Below are 17672 nucleotides of genomic sequence, written 5' to 3'. Positions count from 1 at the left end.
AACACATCCTATTGTCCCAATTAAATAACCCTGCCGACACTTCCAATACTGCGCTCTCCAATGCCCTCAAATACTATACTGCTGAAAAAATAGTGACCCCAGTCGAAATTTTGCCCCTATAATAGAAATGAGTCTACAGTGCCTCCAGCATTAATACCCCCTATTTTACCTTCAGTAAAAATGTCATTATAGTTCCCCCAGTATCAATGTCACCTGTTGTACCCCCAGTAATATTGTTCCTGTACAAAAATTTCAGCTATAGTGAGTGCCCCAGTATTAAAATGCCTTCAGTATTGCCCCATATAGTGCTCTCATATTAAAACATTCCCCCTATAGTTTCTTAGTATTAAAAGTCCCCCAGTGCACCAATAATGCCCCTTATACTGTCCCCCAATATTGCAATTCTCCTAGAGTGCCCCCAATCATGCTGCCAGTTATGTCCCCCACAGTACCCCTCCATTAATGTCACCGACAGTGCCCCCAATAATGCTGCCAGTTATGTCCCAACAATGCTGCTCCAATAGTAATGTCCCCTGACAGTGCCCCCTAGTAGTAATGTCCCCCACAGTGCCCCCTAGTAGTAATGTCCCCAACAGAGCCCCACCAGTAGTAATGTCCCCCAGTGATTCCGGATGTGTTCTTCTTCCTGCAAGTAATGTGCCTCAAGTGGGCACTGTAAAAAAATAACACAATAAAACAAGTGGGCACTGTAAAACAATAACACCTGTGTCCCGATCGCCAGAGGTCACAATGCAGGCTGCAACCTCTTCTGGTTTACAGCCTGGGATGGTGGGATGCAAATGCCAGATGCGCACACGTCACTGCCTGTATCAGGATTTGCTAGCTCATAGTCCTCAGACAAGGAACTATTGGCTCCTGTGCCCCCCGCAGTATTCAACTGCAGGGTGGTGGCGGGTCTAGTTGCAAATGGCGACAAGACTAAAAAGTCTTGTCACCAATTGTAACTTCAAAGTCTCATTGGAGACCATTTTGGTCACCATCTGGATCACTGCTGTGAAAAAAATATCCTCCCATTTCAGATGTCTCCTATTTCTTATATTTAACAAATACAAATTATTTGTTATATACTGTGGGGAATTAGCTCTTTTTCGGGGGTTGCAACCACACACTTTTTCACGTAAACCATGATTTAGGGGCCAAACTGTGCTTTATTGTGGCACACGGCATAACTAAAAAATATACAAAGCCAAAATAACATACCTTGCTTGTCTGGGCTCTACCTAAACACATAGTTTTCCCTGACTCGCCTAAAGCGTAACACAGTTCACACCCGTGATGAGATGTGGCTTTCCCAGTCCAACCTCCAGCAGCCTCTAGGCTGGTCCCACACCAGTGTCTCTTGGGGGATAGTGGTCTCTCAGCCCTCCTGGCTCAGACCACACAGAGCCACTCCAGCCTTCTGTGTGCAAGTCCCCTCCCCCCTCTCACTCCTTTCCTTTATCCCCAGGTGATTACTACACCTGGTCTTTCTTCAGAACTGGTGATTGTGGGGAAGACACAACAAATCCTGCAGCAAATATCTCCCCTAAATACCTCACAATACTTTTATATGAATTATTTTTTATTTTAAATATAATTACAAAAAAAGAAAATTAGCCCTTTATATGCAGAATTGTTTAAATTAGACATTGGTATTTTTTCAGTATAAAGTGATTGTTCAATGTTCTACTACACAGGATTTGTTGTAGACTGTGAAAGCTTGACTAGTGTGTCAAAATCAAGCTAGCCAAAGTATCGGAGTCATAGTATATACTATAGTGGTAGTTTTGCCAAAAAGCCACAGTATCTGTATTTGTGTGAATCAAGATTGGTCACGTCCCTGATGCTTGCTGATGTGATTGATGTCTGTTTCATGTTTCCCCTATGTCTCATGCACGGTTTTAGGCTTGTGATTATTACAATAAACACCTTGGTCAAAATGCTTCATTCAGAGTGTAGAAGTATACAGTACTTCATTGTTAATAGAGTTTTAGTTTAAGAAACTTATTAATGATCTTTGTGGAGGTAGTCTGGGATTTCACACTGTCGCTCATTCTCAAGTAGATGTGTATCTTTTAGGGATGAGTGAACCCTAACTGGATTTTGCCACGGAAATCCCTGTTCGGATGCTAAATAAAGCTTGTTGAAAGGCTGCAGCACAGCCAATCAACAAGCTTTTAAACTGTGGGCACTTGGAAGCCATCACAGTCATGACTAGTATTGGTATGGCTGTGATACAGCACGTGACTTGGCCTGTATAAATGCCGATCATGTATTGCACTGCCATTCTGCTCTATCTAGTGTCAGGACAGGATGCAGCTGTAATGAGGGATAGTGTTAGGCTTTTCATCTGGCTGTTAATTCTGTGGGTGACCTATAGTCATTTTTGTGGGTGCAATACACCTACTTTGCACCAGTTACACAGTAATATAATAGTTAATCTGTTGGTGACTTAAACCCATTATTGGGGTGCAAAACCCCTCCTTTGCATCCGTGACACTGAAATTGAAAAGATAACCAGTCTGTTAATTCTGTGGGTGATGTAAACCCTTTTTTGGGTTGCAAAACTCCTCCTTTTGCATCTGTGAAACAGAAATAGAATAATCTGTCTGTTAATTCTGTGGGTACTACAAAGCCAGAGCACAACAAAGCCAGCACAAAGGAGTTCCCTGGCGTGGAAGTTCTTAAAGGGGTTGTCAGTTATTTTTATTGATGACCTATCCTCATGATAGCCTATCGGGAAGGAGGGGGTGGTTTGACACCCGGCACCCCCGCCGATCAGCTGTTTGAAGTGCCAGCACTGCCTCCTCGTCATTGTTTACAGTACCTCCTCGGCGTCACATCCTCAGCGGTGAGCAGGTGTAACTACACCCAAGCCATCCCATTGAAATGACTGGGACGGCTTGGATATAATTACAACCTCCTCACCTCTGTGGATGCGATGGCGAGCAGGTAAACAATGAATGAGTCAGCGCTTGCACAGTACGCGCCTTCTCCTCAAACAGCTGATCGGCGGGGGTGCCAAGTGTCAGACCCCTCCCAATCTGATATTGATGACCTATCCTGAGGATAGCCAATATGCTGACGACAAGACACGGGTGGTTTTCATGCTGTGCCTGAAATAAGGCATAAATGTTCTGAACCTGAGCACCACCTGCATGACCAGGCACCTAAATGCAAAGCACAAGCCGCAGTGGAGTAGACAGCTGAAAAACCACAAAAGATCTGAGGCTCGTCCTGCTCCCTCTTCTGCCCCTCACTCTCCTGGAGCGACAGTGCCTGGCTCCCCGCAAAGAGAGCACCACCACTAGCAGTGTCACCGAGCATCTTCACACTGTCCTATGGAAGCGTTCAGCTGTCCATCCCCCAAACACTAAAGAGAAAGAGGAAGTACCCCCCTACCCACCTGTGAGCCCTGGCCCTGAATACCAGCATTTCAAAATTCCTGGCCCTTGAAATGCTGCCATTCCTTCTGGTGGAGATGGACACTTTTAAAAACCTAATGATGGCTGTCCAACAGTAAGTGGTTCCAAGCCCCCACTACGTTTCCAGGCAGGCCATCCCTTTCCTCACAAACAAGTGCCGGAAAAAATAAAGTGTGCGCTGCAATACGTGGGCCAGTAAGTACGGGCCAGGGACATTATATCTCCCTAACTGTCCACTGGGTAAATGTAGTGGTGGCTGGGCCTGAGGCAAAAAGCAGTTTGCCGCATGTCCTACCACCACCGAGGATTGCTGGACATTTCTCGTGCCCCCTGTTGCCTCCTACTCCACTTCCTCCTCTACTGCCTCTGCATCCGGTCAACGTAACACCTGCACCATCAACTCCTCTGTTTAGGGGAAAAAAACACAGCGTGCAGGAGCTCTGACGGGCATCGAAGAACACGTGGTTGGTGCCTCTGAGCCTGAAGCCCAGCCTGATGGTGTGCGATAATGGTTTAAATCTCGTAGCAGCTGTGGGCCTAGCTGGTTTGATGCACATCCCTTGCCTGGCGCATGTGCTGAATTTGGTGGTGCAGAGGTCCCTTGAAAAATTACCTTGATATGTCGGAGCTGCTGCAGAAAGTGCGGGCCATCTGTGTTTGCTTTTGGCGTTCTAACCCTTGACTTTGGCTTTCCCACTCAATGCCTCATATTTGACATACCCACAAGGTGGAACTCCACCTTGCACATGCTAAGAGACTGTGAAAGCAGCAGAAGGCATAGTGGAGTTTCAGCTGCAGCACACACTGGTGAGTCACTCTGCGGAACATCACCATTTCACCACCAATCATCAGCCTTACTAGCCCATGTCTCCTTGAAAAAACACTTCAGGCGCTGATGGATAAGGATGTGGCACAGGAGGAAGATGAGGAGGAACATGGATCATTCCCACAATTATCAGGCCAGTTGTTCACAGGTGGCTCAGAGGTTGATTTGCCCTCATTTTTACCAGTGCTGATTACTGGGTGGCCACCTTGCTGGATCCCCGCTCCAAGGACTCTCTCTTCCGTCACTGGAGCGTAATTGGAAGATGCATAAGTACAAGCGAACGCTGGTAGAGCCACTACTGTTGTTGTTTCCACCTGTAGGGGCTCAGTGGAAGCACGAGTCGGAGACAGAGGAGGAAGTCACTAAAAGCAGCAGGGGCACAGGTAGCCCAGCCTCAATGTGGCAAAGCTTTGTCTGCACGCCACAATATCCAGCACCACCATCTGATACGGACCATCTCAACTGGAGGCAGCATTTTCTCAACATGTTGGAACAATACGTGTCCAAGTGCATTTGCCTGTCCACAGCCAACATGGACAAGCTCACGTTCATTAAAAATGAACCAGTCATGGATCCCACGGGAGTTGTCCATATCTTGGGCACAGTGTGCACCCAGCCACTATACTCCAGCTCCGTTTGTTCTGTTTGTCATTTCCCAATGTTTTTGGACCTCCCCAAATCCCCCCAAAAAATATTAAAGAAAAAAAAAAAGAAAAATAACACTAAAACTGTGTTGGCTACTTCCTGCATCTTCTTTGCCACTTCCACCCACACTGCCATGTCCACCACCTCCTCAACCCTCTACTCCACTTGGACCTTTGCCTCCTGGTTTCAAGATAATTTTTTTTATTTTTTTTCTATTCTATATTATTTTGTTATTTCCCTAGCCACACAAGTTTGCTTCTTTTTGCAGCCCTTACTCCAACTATTTTACAACCATTTTAAAGCAAGTTCGGGTCTCCATTGACTGATATGGGGTTCGGGGTCAAGTTCAGGTACTCAAATTGAACTTTGAAACAAAGTTAGACCAAACCTGAACAGCCATGGGTTCACTCATCCTTAGTATCTTTTTTATTCTGTGTGTTACCTGCAGGTTGATTGGAGATTTGCTTTACAGTAGTTGGTATGATATGAGATTTGACAACATAGACAAACGTTGAAGCGTATACCTCCTCAGATTTTTCCTTGAGAAAAAAAAAGATCTGATTAAAACAAATCTTTAACTCTGGTTAGATATTTGAGATGTCAAGTGTTCAGTTATTTCCTCTATATTCATGTATGCTTCTAGGGAAGATACTTAAAGAATACCATCCAGCATTCTCCATAAAATAGCGTTTTCTTTTAACTGTGAATTGTGATGCCTCTCTGCTATTTCTCCTGAATGTTTATGAATTCATTGGAAACTAGGGGTTGTCATTTTCCTTGTCCTATCTTGTACAATACAAACAGCACATTGGTTTGGGTTGGCACTGCGTAAAGGTAGGTATACATATTAAACAGGATGATAGTTGAGCAAAGTATTGCCTTGTGAACGATTGTTTCACAGATTTAGCCATGCACTTTTTAGTTCACATTGGCCACTACACAGTCATTCAGACTGGCCATTCATGTTCAGTGACACAGGGTAAAGGACAAATAATCTTTCTGAGAATGTTCTTTCAAAGAAAAATGTTGTGTGATCTTTTGATCAGACTTATTTTCATATGATGACTGTTTGTCATCTATCATCTGAAATGATTGTTTGTATTTAAAGAGTAACTGTCATATTTTTTGTATTTGCTGGTTTATTAGAGCTAGAGTTAGTCTGTCAATGATTGTCAAAAGATTTGTAATTACCTTATAATAACACCTTTCATTAATGTCTGCATCCACCAGAAAAAAATTAAAAATAAAGTCAAGGCCACTAGTGGTCTCACTTACTCCTAATTTGTCGTCTACTGCCTGTTATCAGGCAAGATCCATCCCTAGTAACAAAGAGGAAGTGGGGGCGTGTTTAGAGCTAGCTGAAACCTTGAGTCTGATAAAAGAACTGCTTCTATTCTGCTTCTGAACATCACATCCTGCCTTTCTGAAAGTGTGATCTCTCCCTCCCTGTTCTGTGAGCGCCAGAGCTGAAAACATGTGGGAAGTATGGGAAAGAGCACGACTGCAGTACAGTACGGGCAGAATCCGCAGAAGGGAGATGCCCCCTGCTTGTGAGAGAAATGCATCTATCTGTGCAGGTGAAATAGTGAAAAATATGGCTGAAAAAGACATTAGGGGCGCCCAAAAAGACCCTTTTTATGGTTGTACAAAGAAGCAGAGCCAGGACGCAAACTTTTTTTTTTTTTAAACGCAGGTTTGCTTTAATACTTAATTCCCCTGTGATCATTTTAAATCTCAAACGTGCCTTTAACCGCCTCCGGACCGCCTAACGCAGATGTGCGGTCCGGAGGCGGCAGCCCTGCGCTCAACGACGCATATACGCGTCATCTCGCGAGGGCCGGGATTTCCTGTGAACGCGCGCACACAGGCGCGCGCGCTCACAGGAACGGAAGGTAAGTGAGTGGATCTCCAGCCTGCCAGCGGCGATCGCTCGCTGGCAGGCTGGAGATCCGAATTTTTTAACCCCTAACAGGTATATTAGACACTGTTTTATGTCTGGGATATTGTCCAAGACTTTAATTTCATTTATATCAACCACTTTAATAATTTTCTTGGTTTCATTTCTTATGTAGTTCTCCTTCAAAATAGTAATGTAATGTTTCATGAAACATGTAATGTAATGTTTTTAATTGAAACAATGCTGAATTGCCTGCAAATGCTTTTCTAAAGAAAACAATAGATATACATGCCTCTCTGATCTCCTACCACTGCCATTCCAGCAGTACCAAGGTCTGTATTGCGCTTGACTTCCTGCTCCAGCTCTTAATATGGCATGAAATGGCTGGGAGGCAGGCAATAACAAACTGTAGATATTTCCTGAAAGTGGAGTGCAGCGGAGTTGCTGCCAGTTGAGTATAAACCCTTTTTTTCATTATTTAACCATTTGCAAGCCATGGTGCATTGTTTGAATTATGCTGGAATACTCCTTTTAATAAAATGATCATTTCTACTTAAAGTTGTTCATTGGTTATTGTAGGAGCCGATGATGTCCTGCTGCTTGCAAGAAGGACAGATCTGCGAAGGATCTCTTTAGACACCCCTGATTTTACTGATATTGTACTCCGGATTGATGACATAAGGCATGCTATTGCTATCGACTATGACCCAGTGGAGTCATACATCTATTGGACTGATGACGAAGTTAGAGCAATTCGTCGTGCTTATTTGGATGGTTCTAGAGCACAGACATTGGTTACAACTGACGTACAACATCCAGATGGAATAGCAGTTGACTGGGTGGCCCATAATCTTTACTGGACGGACACAGGGACTGACCGTATTGAAGTAACCCGCCTTAATGGAACGTCCAGAAAAATCTTAATATCTGAAAACCTGGATGAACCAAGGGCTATTGTCTTAAATCCACTGACTGGGTAAGTGAGCATTATTTTGTTTTAACTTCAAATGCTATAATGAGATTGCAAGGTTGATTGCAGTTTAATATTACTTTTTAATGACCCTTTTTTAATCTAGTTACATGTACTGGACAGATTGGGGTGAAAAACCAAAGATTGAGTCTGCTTATTTAGATGGATCAGAGAGGGCAGTTCTTATTAATTCCTCTTTGGGTTGGCCTAATGGATTGGCTCTGGATCTTCAAGAAAGCAAACTTTACTGGGGTGATGCCAAGACAGACAAAATAGAGGTAGGTAAAATGGTTGCTAGTTTTATCACAAGCAGATGTTTTACATTTCTTATGAGCTGTGAAGAGCTGTTATGGAGTCAGTTTCTCTACGTATTCCTATAGGAGCCCCAACGTCCATCTCATAGGATTGAATAGATAAGTAACTGACTTCCTGTCACATGACACAGCTAAAAATTATAAGGGAGGGGATAACTCACAAATACAGTCGCTGATTAGAAGATTACATTCACGACAGATTACATCATGTATCTTTCTAAGAGGTCAGAGAATAAAAATGTTTGCGGGAGTACTTCTTTAACCCCATAGGGACACAGCCTTATTTCACCTTAAGGACCAGGCCATTTTTTGCAAATCTGACCAGTGTCACTTTAAGTGCTGATAACTTTAAAACGCTTTGACTTATCCAGGCTGTTCTGAGATTGTTTTTTCGTCACATATTGTACTTCATGACGCTGGTAAAAATTATTTATTTTGCACAAAATAATACCTAATTTACCCAAAAATTTCAAAAATTAGCAAATTTCAAAGTTTGTTTCTCTACTTCTGTAATACATAGTAATACCCCCAGAAATTGTGATGACTTTACATTCCCCATATGTCTACTTCATGTTTGTAGCATTTTGGGAATGATATTTTATATTTTGGGGATGTTACAAGGTTAGAAGTTTAGAAGCAAATTTTGAAAATTTTCAGAAATCTTCAAAATCCCACTTGTTATGGACAGGTTTGAAGTCATATTGTGAGGCTTAGATAATAGAAACCTCCCAAAAATGACCCCATCTAAGAAACTACACCCCTCAAGGTATTCAAAACTGATTTTACATACGTTGTTAACCCATTAGGTGTTGCACAAGAGTGGCAACACCTATTGGCAAATGAGGATGAAATTTGAGAATTTCATTTTTTTGTCTAATTTTCCATTTTAACCCATTTTTTCCACTAACAAAGCAAGGGTTAACAGCCAAACAAGACTGTGTATCTTTATTGCCATGACTCTGCCATTTACAGAAACACCCCATATGTGGCCGTAAACTACTGTCCGGCCACACAGCGGGGCGTAGAGTGAAAGGTGCGCTGTTTGGTTTTTGGAAGACAGATTTTGCTGGACTGTTTTTTTTGACACCATGTCCCATTTGAAGCCCCCTGATGCACCCCTAGAGTAGAAACTCCATAAAAGTGACCCCATCTAAGAAACTACACCCCTCAAGGTATTCAAAACAGATTTTTACACGTTTTTAACCCTTTAGGTGTTGCACAAGATTTAATGGAAAATAGAGATACAATTTCCAAATTTCACTTTTTTGGCAGATTTTCCATTTTAATATTTTTTTTTCCAGTTACAAAGAAAGGGTTAACAGCCAAACAAAACTCATTATTCATGGCCCTAATTCTGTAGTTTACAGAAACACCCCATATGCAGGGCGCAGAAGGAAAGGAATGCCATACGGTTTTTGGAAGGCTGGATTTTAGAAACTACGGGATAGGGTGGCAGTTTTGTTGGTACTAGTTTAGGGTACATATGATTTTTGGTTGCTCTATATTACACTTTTTTGTGCGGCAAGGTAACAAGAAATACCTTTTTGGCACATAGTTTTTAATTTTTAATTTTTATGGCGTTCACCGTTCTGGTAAAGTAACATGACCGTTTTATCAGGTCGTTACGGATGCGGCAATACCAAACATGTGTAGGGAATTTTATTTTTTTCATTTTTAATCTGTGATAAATGTGTTTTTTGATTTTTACTTTTTTTTTTTTCACTTTTTTTTTTTTTTTACCCAGACCCACTTGGTTCTTGAAGATCCAGTGGGTCTGATGTCTGTATAATACAGTACAGTAAAATATATAGTACTGTACTGTATTTTACTTACACTGAACAGATCTATGTCTTTAGCATAGATCTGTTCAGCACCATGGACAGCAGGACGCCTGAGCAGGCATCCTGTTGCCATGGGAACCTTCCCCGTCTGCCACAACTTCGCAGACAGGGAAGGGTGAGGACGGGGCTTTGGGGGGCTGTCTGGGGGCTCTCTTCCTCTCCATGGCGGGGGCTGCAAAGGCACAGCAGCCCCCTGATCGGAGAGGGAGGGAGCTCCCTGCGCTGTTAACTTTTTCCGTACGGACCGCTGTATGGAAAGGGTTAAACGGCTGACATTGCATCAACGATGTCAGCCGTTTATACCAGGGTGCCAGCAATGTGCTGGCACCCTGGTATACCCACTAGACGCCAACGATTATTCAAGGGGAGGCGAGCGGGGGATCACGATCCCGCTTCCCGCACCGCCCGCAACCCTCTCCCTGCACCACCCGCCCACATAATATCATTCAGGGGTGCAGGGGGAGGAAAACCATATATATTTTGGGTATTATAAAGTTTCTGATCCCCGCGGTCAGGGACCGCGGGGATCAGAAACTGCAAAAAGCGCATCAAACCGCAGGTCTGAATTGACCTGAGTTTTTTTTTTTGCGATCGCCGACATGGGGGGGGGGGGGGTCACGGGACCCCCCCGCGCATTTAGCCTAGGTGCCTGCTCAATGATTTGAGCAGGCACCTTGTTCCGATCACTGCCAGCCGGGCGGCAGTGATCGGAACAACACATGACGTACCGGTACGTCATGTGTCCTTAAGTACCAGGACATCATGACGTACCGGTACGTCATGTGTCCTGAAGAGGTTAAGGCCTGACTCAAACAACCATGCTCAGTCTGTCGCATCTCCCCAGCCCACTGCAGCTCCCCTGATGCTAAATGACTGCATCATAGCTATTTATAACACATTCATTTTCTATACATTTACAGGTCCTTTGTACTGTACTCACATTATACAGTCAGTCCGGGAGATTCAGCCGACAAACAGGGCATGTTTAACGACATAGTTGTGTGGATCAGGCCTGAATGTTGCATTGTGTTTGTTTTGCCTTTTGTGCTTTCAGCCATGGCGACGTGCACCTGTGCATTAGGATGTTCTTACTAATAACCAGTTTTTTCTTTGCTGAACAATTTTACAATGGTTTTAATAAAGTAAGGCTACTTTCACACTAGCGCTCGGGTGTCCGCTTGTGAGCTCCGTTTGAAGGGGCTCACAAGCGGCCCCGAACGCATCCGCCCAGCCCTAATGCATTCTGAGTGGACGCGGATCCGCTCAGAATGCATCAGTCTGGGGGCGGAGCTAGCTGCTGAAGGAATAGGTCGCACTGCTGAAGAGCTCTGCTCGGTATCACCTTTAAAACCCTCTAACAGCACTGCTTCTTGACGACATCCCCACAGAACCTACCTCATTGCGTTCAGCACACTGTCTGGAACGTTCCGGTACCAAAATCTGGACTCTCAGCAAGAATTGTCCTGTGCGGCCTACTATACAGCCCAGAGCCACAGGCTAGATCTCGGAGCGGAGCCACCTCTAGCAGAGCGGCTTGAGGAGTGATTGGACCCCCCACCACGGCTGAGCCCAGTGGAGAATCGGATCGCCCGAGCATCAACACGTAGGCCCACACACAGTCTGAGGAACGGATGGACCGTACGAACCTACCAGCAACGGCTTCCGGCGCACGCAGTGGCGGGGGTAAGCTCTGAGAAACCGAGAACATTAGTTACTCCCATCTACCTTAACCCCTTTCCCCACATAAACGAAAGTCGACACGCGCCCGGCACCACCAGTACCGTTCAAAGAAGACCGGCCTGGAAGACCGACAGCGATTAACCCCGCTGCGATCACCCGCAACCCTGATCGCAAGACGGCCTAACACTCGCGATCTTGGTCCCATCAAGCGGACATTTATTCGCATCTAAATTATTCGCAGCCGAACTAGTCGCAATATCAGCCTGCTTGCGAATTTTCTCCCGAAATTGTTCTCAGCCCGCGTCTTCTGCTGCGATTATTCAAGATAAGAACAATTGTATTTTCTAACCGGCAGACAAGACCACAGGTGTCTGCGGAGACCCAGAAACTACCGGACTGTCGGAGTGTAGTCGTTCTTTCATCTGAGCGCACATTTGTTTCTTACCAGTGCTCCACGCATAACCAGAGATCTGCACCCCAAATCGCTGTGCAGAAGAACACAAGCTACCATCTTTTTGACAGTCTGTTCGCAGAACAACCACATTACTGAAGAGGCTTCATCAGGAAGGACTCCCAGCAAAAGGCCCCAGTGATATACTCACCTATTTTCAGTCGAGACTATTTCCTATCTTTGAATAGTTTCTAGGGTCTTTGGCCCAATTTTTCTAGCCTCTCCTAAAAAAGATTACTAGAGGCAGCAAAATGCAGAAACCTATGTAAACAGCAGTCGTGGCCATTGAGGGCTTTAAGGACAGATTGTAAGAAGGACTTACAACTTCATCCACATCTTCCTGCTGCTCCTTGACGTTCGCACTTAAGAGGATTGATTATCTCTTTCTTTTGGCTAAGTAGTGATGGTAAAGATCGGCCCAGGTAAACCCAGGCCCCCCTCCAACAAGTGTCTCACAGGCTCTTTAGACTCCTATATGCAGAAACGTCCCCCTGCTCCACCTACAAAATCTCGACATTCACAAAGAAACACGCCCTCGAGCTCCTTAACTAAAGATATTGCACCTAATAACACCTCAGGGATGGAAAGCGATCAGGAAGATGACACGTGCTTACCTATCTCCAGAGCCTTTCTGGGGCAGGCTCTTTCAAGAGCGCTCGAACCTGTTGTAAAAGAACTGCAAGACATAAAGCAAGAAATGAAATCCATAGGGGGAAGAGTGGAGCAACTGGAGTCTACGCAAGCACAAATAATCTCATATACGGAAGCGACCTCTGCAAACTTTTCATCATGTCAGACACATATGAACAAAATAGTCAATTGGAAGGAAGACCAGGAGAACAGAGCGAGATGTAATAACCTGAGACTCAAGGGTATCCCAGAATACATTTCTACAGAGGCCTTACTCGATACAGTCAAACAAATATTCTCTGCAATATTAGGGGACAATTATCTATTGGAAATTTCCATCGAAAGAGCGCATAGGGCGTTACGAGCTAAACCACAAGGGTCGGACCCACCGAGAGATGTAATTTGCCGCCTCTTCAACTCCATGAGAGACAACATCCTAAAATTTGCCCGTACCAAACCTTTGGTCAAAATTAAGGGATCTGAGATATCAATTTATCAAGACCTGCCAAGGGTCACACTCTCCAAGAGAAATAACAGAAACCCTTTAACAGAAACCCTACGTCACAGAGACATTCCTTACAGATGGTTGTTGCCGTTTGGCCTCTCCTTTACCGTTGAAGGGAAAAGATACATCCTGAGAGATCATTCCGAATTGGCAGAAATCTTATCATTGCTTCAGATTACTGATATAGACATTCCAGACTGGTCTCCAATATCAGACCTCACCGGATTGCCGATAATCCCACCACCCACGCCATGGGAAACAACCGGAGCAGAGAGGAAGAGCCGCAGCAGGAAAAGACTAGGGAAACTGACCCCTAGACGACTGGATATTGATCCCACCTGAGAACTGTCCTAACATGGGTGATGTTAGTTCACTGATTCCGTTGGTGCACATTCTATTATATTTAGTAGTTCTTTTGTTCGTAATTACAGTTTGAAGCAGCTACTCCCTTTGTTAGATCCACTTCTAGCTATGTGACATTTTATTCTAAAGGGACGAAAGAGAGAGCCGAGATATCATATCTTCGGAAATTCATAATCCTGCTTACTTGGCACTTTTATTTCCATTGGGAGCGTGTCTTGATCTCTCTCACCCCTTAACATTACCCCACATACCTAGAGGTTCAGATCGGATACTCTCTTTTGGTCAGATAAATGTCCCTGACCTGTAAGTCCTCTTGTTATAGTCAAAACAATGTTTTACTTGATAGAACCCTCACGGCTACAGCATCTTCATGATGACGCATGCACAAGTTCTACTTCATTTTCTGATGTTCATCCTTTCTAAGATGTTACGTCTGTGGTTTTCACAGTCAAATCCTTACTGTTTGACCTTTACCTCCTCTCAGCCTCTCCCTAATTTACAACTCCTGGACCTCTTACCCTTCTACATCACAACACCCAGGTATAACTTTGACCCTCGAATATCCCATCATCCTCCTCCATGACCACCATACACTTAATCGCTTATAATGTTGGAGGCCTAAACTCCCCGATTTAAGCGCAGCCAACTCCTTCAAGCCCTGAAAAAATCCCGAGCTGACATCCTATTTTTACAAGAAACCCACTTCCTTGCAACAAAGTCCCCCTCGTTTCAAAACCATTTTTATAACCAGTGGTATCACTCACATACTCATACAAAGAACTCCAGTGGGGTAGCCATTGCTTTCTCCAAACATACCACATTCGAACTCGAGAGCACATACAAGGATAATGAGGGCAGACTGCTCATACTCATTGGTTTGTTAAATGGTAAACAGGTTACATTAGCAAATCTCTATGCCCCTAACACACATCAACCACAATGGATAAGGGACACCACGACACTGATACATAGTATGACAAAAGGAGTACTAATAGTTGGTGGCGATCTCAACGTAGCACTAGATCCTCTCCTCGATACGTCCTCTGGACGTTCCACCCTTTCTTACAAGGCACTCAGACATATTAAAAAATCAATGCAGATACTATCCTTGACTGATGTGTGGTGCTTTCTCCACCCTTCGGAGAGAGATTACACGCTGTACTCAACACCACATAACACTTACCATAGGATCGATTATTTCTTTCTCCAACAGTCTTCCCTCACTATAGTACAGTCATCTACAATAGGTTCGGGAATACACTCAGACCACTCACCTTTAAATATTCAAATAACAATGTCCGACCGACCGAACACGCGGCCACCATGGAGACTTAATGAAACTCTCCTCACCTCTACGGGTCTCCATAAAAGAATTACGGATCGTCTCAACTCATATTTTAAGATAAACAACAATTCAGAGGTTTCTATGCCGGTAGTATGGGAGGCACACAAAGCAACCGTCAGAGGTGAATTCATCTCCATTGGCATATACTGTAAAAGACAGAGGGAACAAAAAATTAAATCCCTACAGACAGAGATCTCAAATTTGGAAAAACTTCATTAACAATCTCTTATTGCGCCAATTCTCCAAAAACTTACAGACCTCAGATTACAGCTTAGAGATCTACTGAACAAAAACTCAGCCAAACTTTACATGTCTGTTAAACATTCGTTTTATGCCCACGGAGATAGAGCATCAAAATTAATGATGTCCCTTATAAAAAGGAAAAAAGCTCGCACCTTTATAAGGGAAATGAAGGACAATAGAGGAGATATTACTAATGACCCTGAGAAAATTGAAAAATAATTTATCAACTTTTACTCCTCATTATACCAATTATACGCCCCAGGGAAACAAAAGAACGAGCAGGATTCTCTAGCTGCGATATCGAATTTCCTATCCCGTGCCACCCTCCCCAAACTAGACCCCAACACACATGCAGACCTGATAAAACCCTTCACTCAAATTGAGGTCCAGTCCATCCTGCGAAAATGCCCTAAACAGAAGGCGCCTGGACCAGATGGCCTCCCCTGTTCTTATTACAGTTCCTTCTCGGATGTACTTCTCCCTCACCTGACGGACACATTCAACGCACATTCAACATACCAAAACAGGCTCTTGAAGCCTACATCACTTTAATTCATAAAGAGGGGAAGGACCCCACCCAATGTGGAAGTTATAGGCCAATATCTCTGTTAAATACAGATCTGAAAATATATGCTAGCTTGATGGCCAACAGACTCAAACCTTTAATCCCTTCTTTGAATTCTCCAGAGCAGGTGGGGTTCGTATCCGGAAGGGAGGGGAAGGACAACACTCTGAGAATTCTCTCCATCTTACAAATAGCCAACCAAAAGAAAATCCCCTTGGTTTTACAATGAACGGACGCAGAAAAGGCGTTCGACAGGGTGGACTGGACCTATATGAAACGGATACTCCTACACTTTGGCCTACCACAGGAGTTCGTGGATGCCATACTCTTGATGTATGATACCCCTACAGCGAGACTACGCATAAACCAAAACCTTTTGGCGCCTATTCATATATACAACGGGACAAGGCAAGGCTGCCCACTTTTGCCAATCCTCTTTGTACTCTCACTCAAACCACTATTAGCCTCCATCAGATTACATCCTGACATCAAGGGTTTTAATGATGGCAGTTATGTACACACCACAGCTGCATATGCGGATGATATCTTGTTGACATTGTCAAATCCATTTTCTGCTTTACCTGCACTACAAAATATCTTAAGAGTATGGCAAGATATCAAATTTCAAAATAAACACCTCCTAATCAGAGGCACTTGGTCTTAATATTAGCAAAGAAGAAACAGATACTCTACGCTCCCGACACCCCTTCCATTGGCCAAAATCACATATTACATACCTGGGTATAAAAATTAGCTCCAACTGGAGGGATTTATATTCTCTCAACTATGCTCAAATTCCAAACAACTTTAGACAGATATTATCCTCGTGGGCCTTACCCTTCTTGTCCTGGATGGGTCGCAAGAACCTAATTAAAGCAATACTTCTTCCCAAACTGACTTACCTGTTCCAAACTCTCCCAATCCCACTCCCGGTATCCTTTTTTAACAATTTACGTAAAATTGTAAGCAAATATCTCTGGGATGACAAAAAACCTAGACTAAACTGGAACCTGTTAACCCAACATAAATCAAGAGGAGGCATGGCGGTACCTGACTTGAGACTATACTACGAAGCCACCCACATTGCCAGAATAGTACAATGGATAAGGTCAGATAAAAATAAACTCTGGCTCCCACTTGAAAATCTACTGGCTACACCCCCCCTCAGATCGTTGCTTTGGAGGAAAAAAGATAAACCTATCTCCCAACTCACATCAAACGCTATTACACAATCCTCTCTATCATTATGGCCCCAATATATGGACGCTTTAAGCCCCGCTCTATCCCCCTTAATGACGTTAACAGACATCTCAGATTTATATCATGAGAGATATAAAGACACAGGTCTCAAGTTGAAGGACATCAGCTCCATCACACTGTATTCTTTTCTCAACCAAGAGCAAATGGAAGACCCACTGAACCTCATCCCGATGCACTCAATACATAAAGCCCACATACGCTCGCTAATAAAACCATACCTTTCCCAGACTACTAGCCCTAGAGAGCTAACTCAATTTGAAAAATTAGCAACCTCCACCACCCCTCCTAAACATTTACTCTCTCAGATCTATAATATCTTACAACAATTAAAACATCCAAACATTAGAGAATTTTTAAAATATTGGGAGGAAGATCTTGACACCACCTGGTCTACCGCAGAAACCAAACAAATATACCTCAAATCCCATGGTATCTCTAGATGCATTCGACTTCAAGAGAATTCATATAAAATAGTAACTAGATGGTACCATACGCCAGTAAGACTAAAGCAGATGACCTGTCTGAACTCTGATACCTGCTGGAAATGTAAATGTTCGAGAGACACAAACATCCACATGTGGCGGGAATGTCCAGTGATCAACCCATTTTGGACCCAGGTACTCAGCTCAATCAAAGAAATATGCACCCTAACACAGGATCCAACTTTGGCTTCTATTTTTCTCAATATCCGCTTAGATAATATCCCACCCGA

The 17672-nt window shown here is 43.8% G+C and overlaps 1 protein-coding gene across 1 annotated transcript in view; it reads left to right on the top strand.

Annotated features, from left to right (window-relative positions):
- Positions 1–17672, top strand: part of LOC122920076 (low-density lipoprotein receptor-related protein 5-like) — an 833413-nt gene that overhangs the window by 68924 nt on the left and 746817 nt on the right. Inside the window, 2 exon segments of the mRNA XM_044269285.1 lie at positions 7373–7769; positions 7870–8041. Of these exon segments, the coding sequence (XP_044125220.1) occupies positions 7373–7769; positions 7870–8041 (569 nt within the window).

This window comes from Bufo gargarizans, chromosome 10 (assembly GCF_014858855.1).
Source record: "Bufo gargarizans isolate SCDJY-AF-19 chromosome 10, ASM1485885v1, whole genome shotgun sequence".
NCBI classification, from domain to species: Eukaryota; Metazoa; Chordata; class Amphibia; order Anura; family Bufonidae; genus Bufo; species Bufo gargarizans.
Note: the sequence above shows the minus strand (reverse complement) of the source record. Positions and strands in the feature narration are given on the sequence as shown.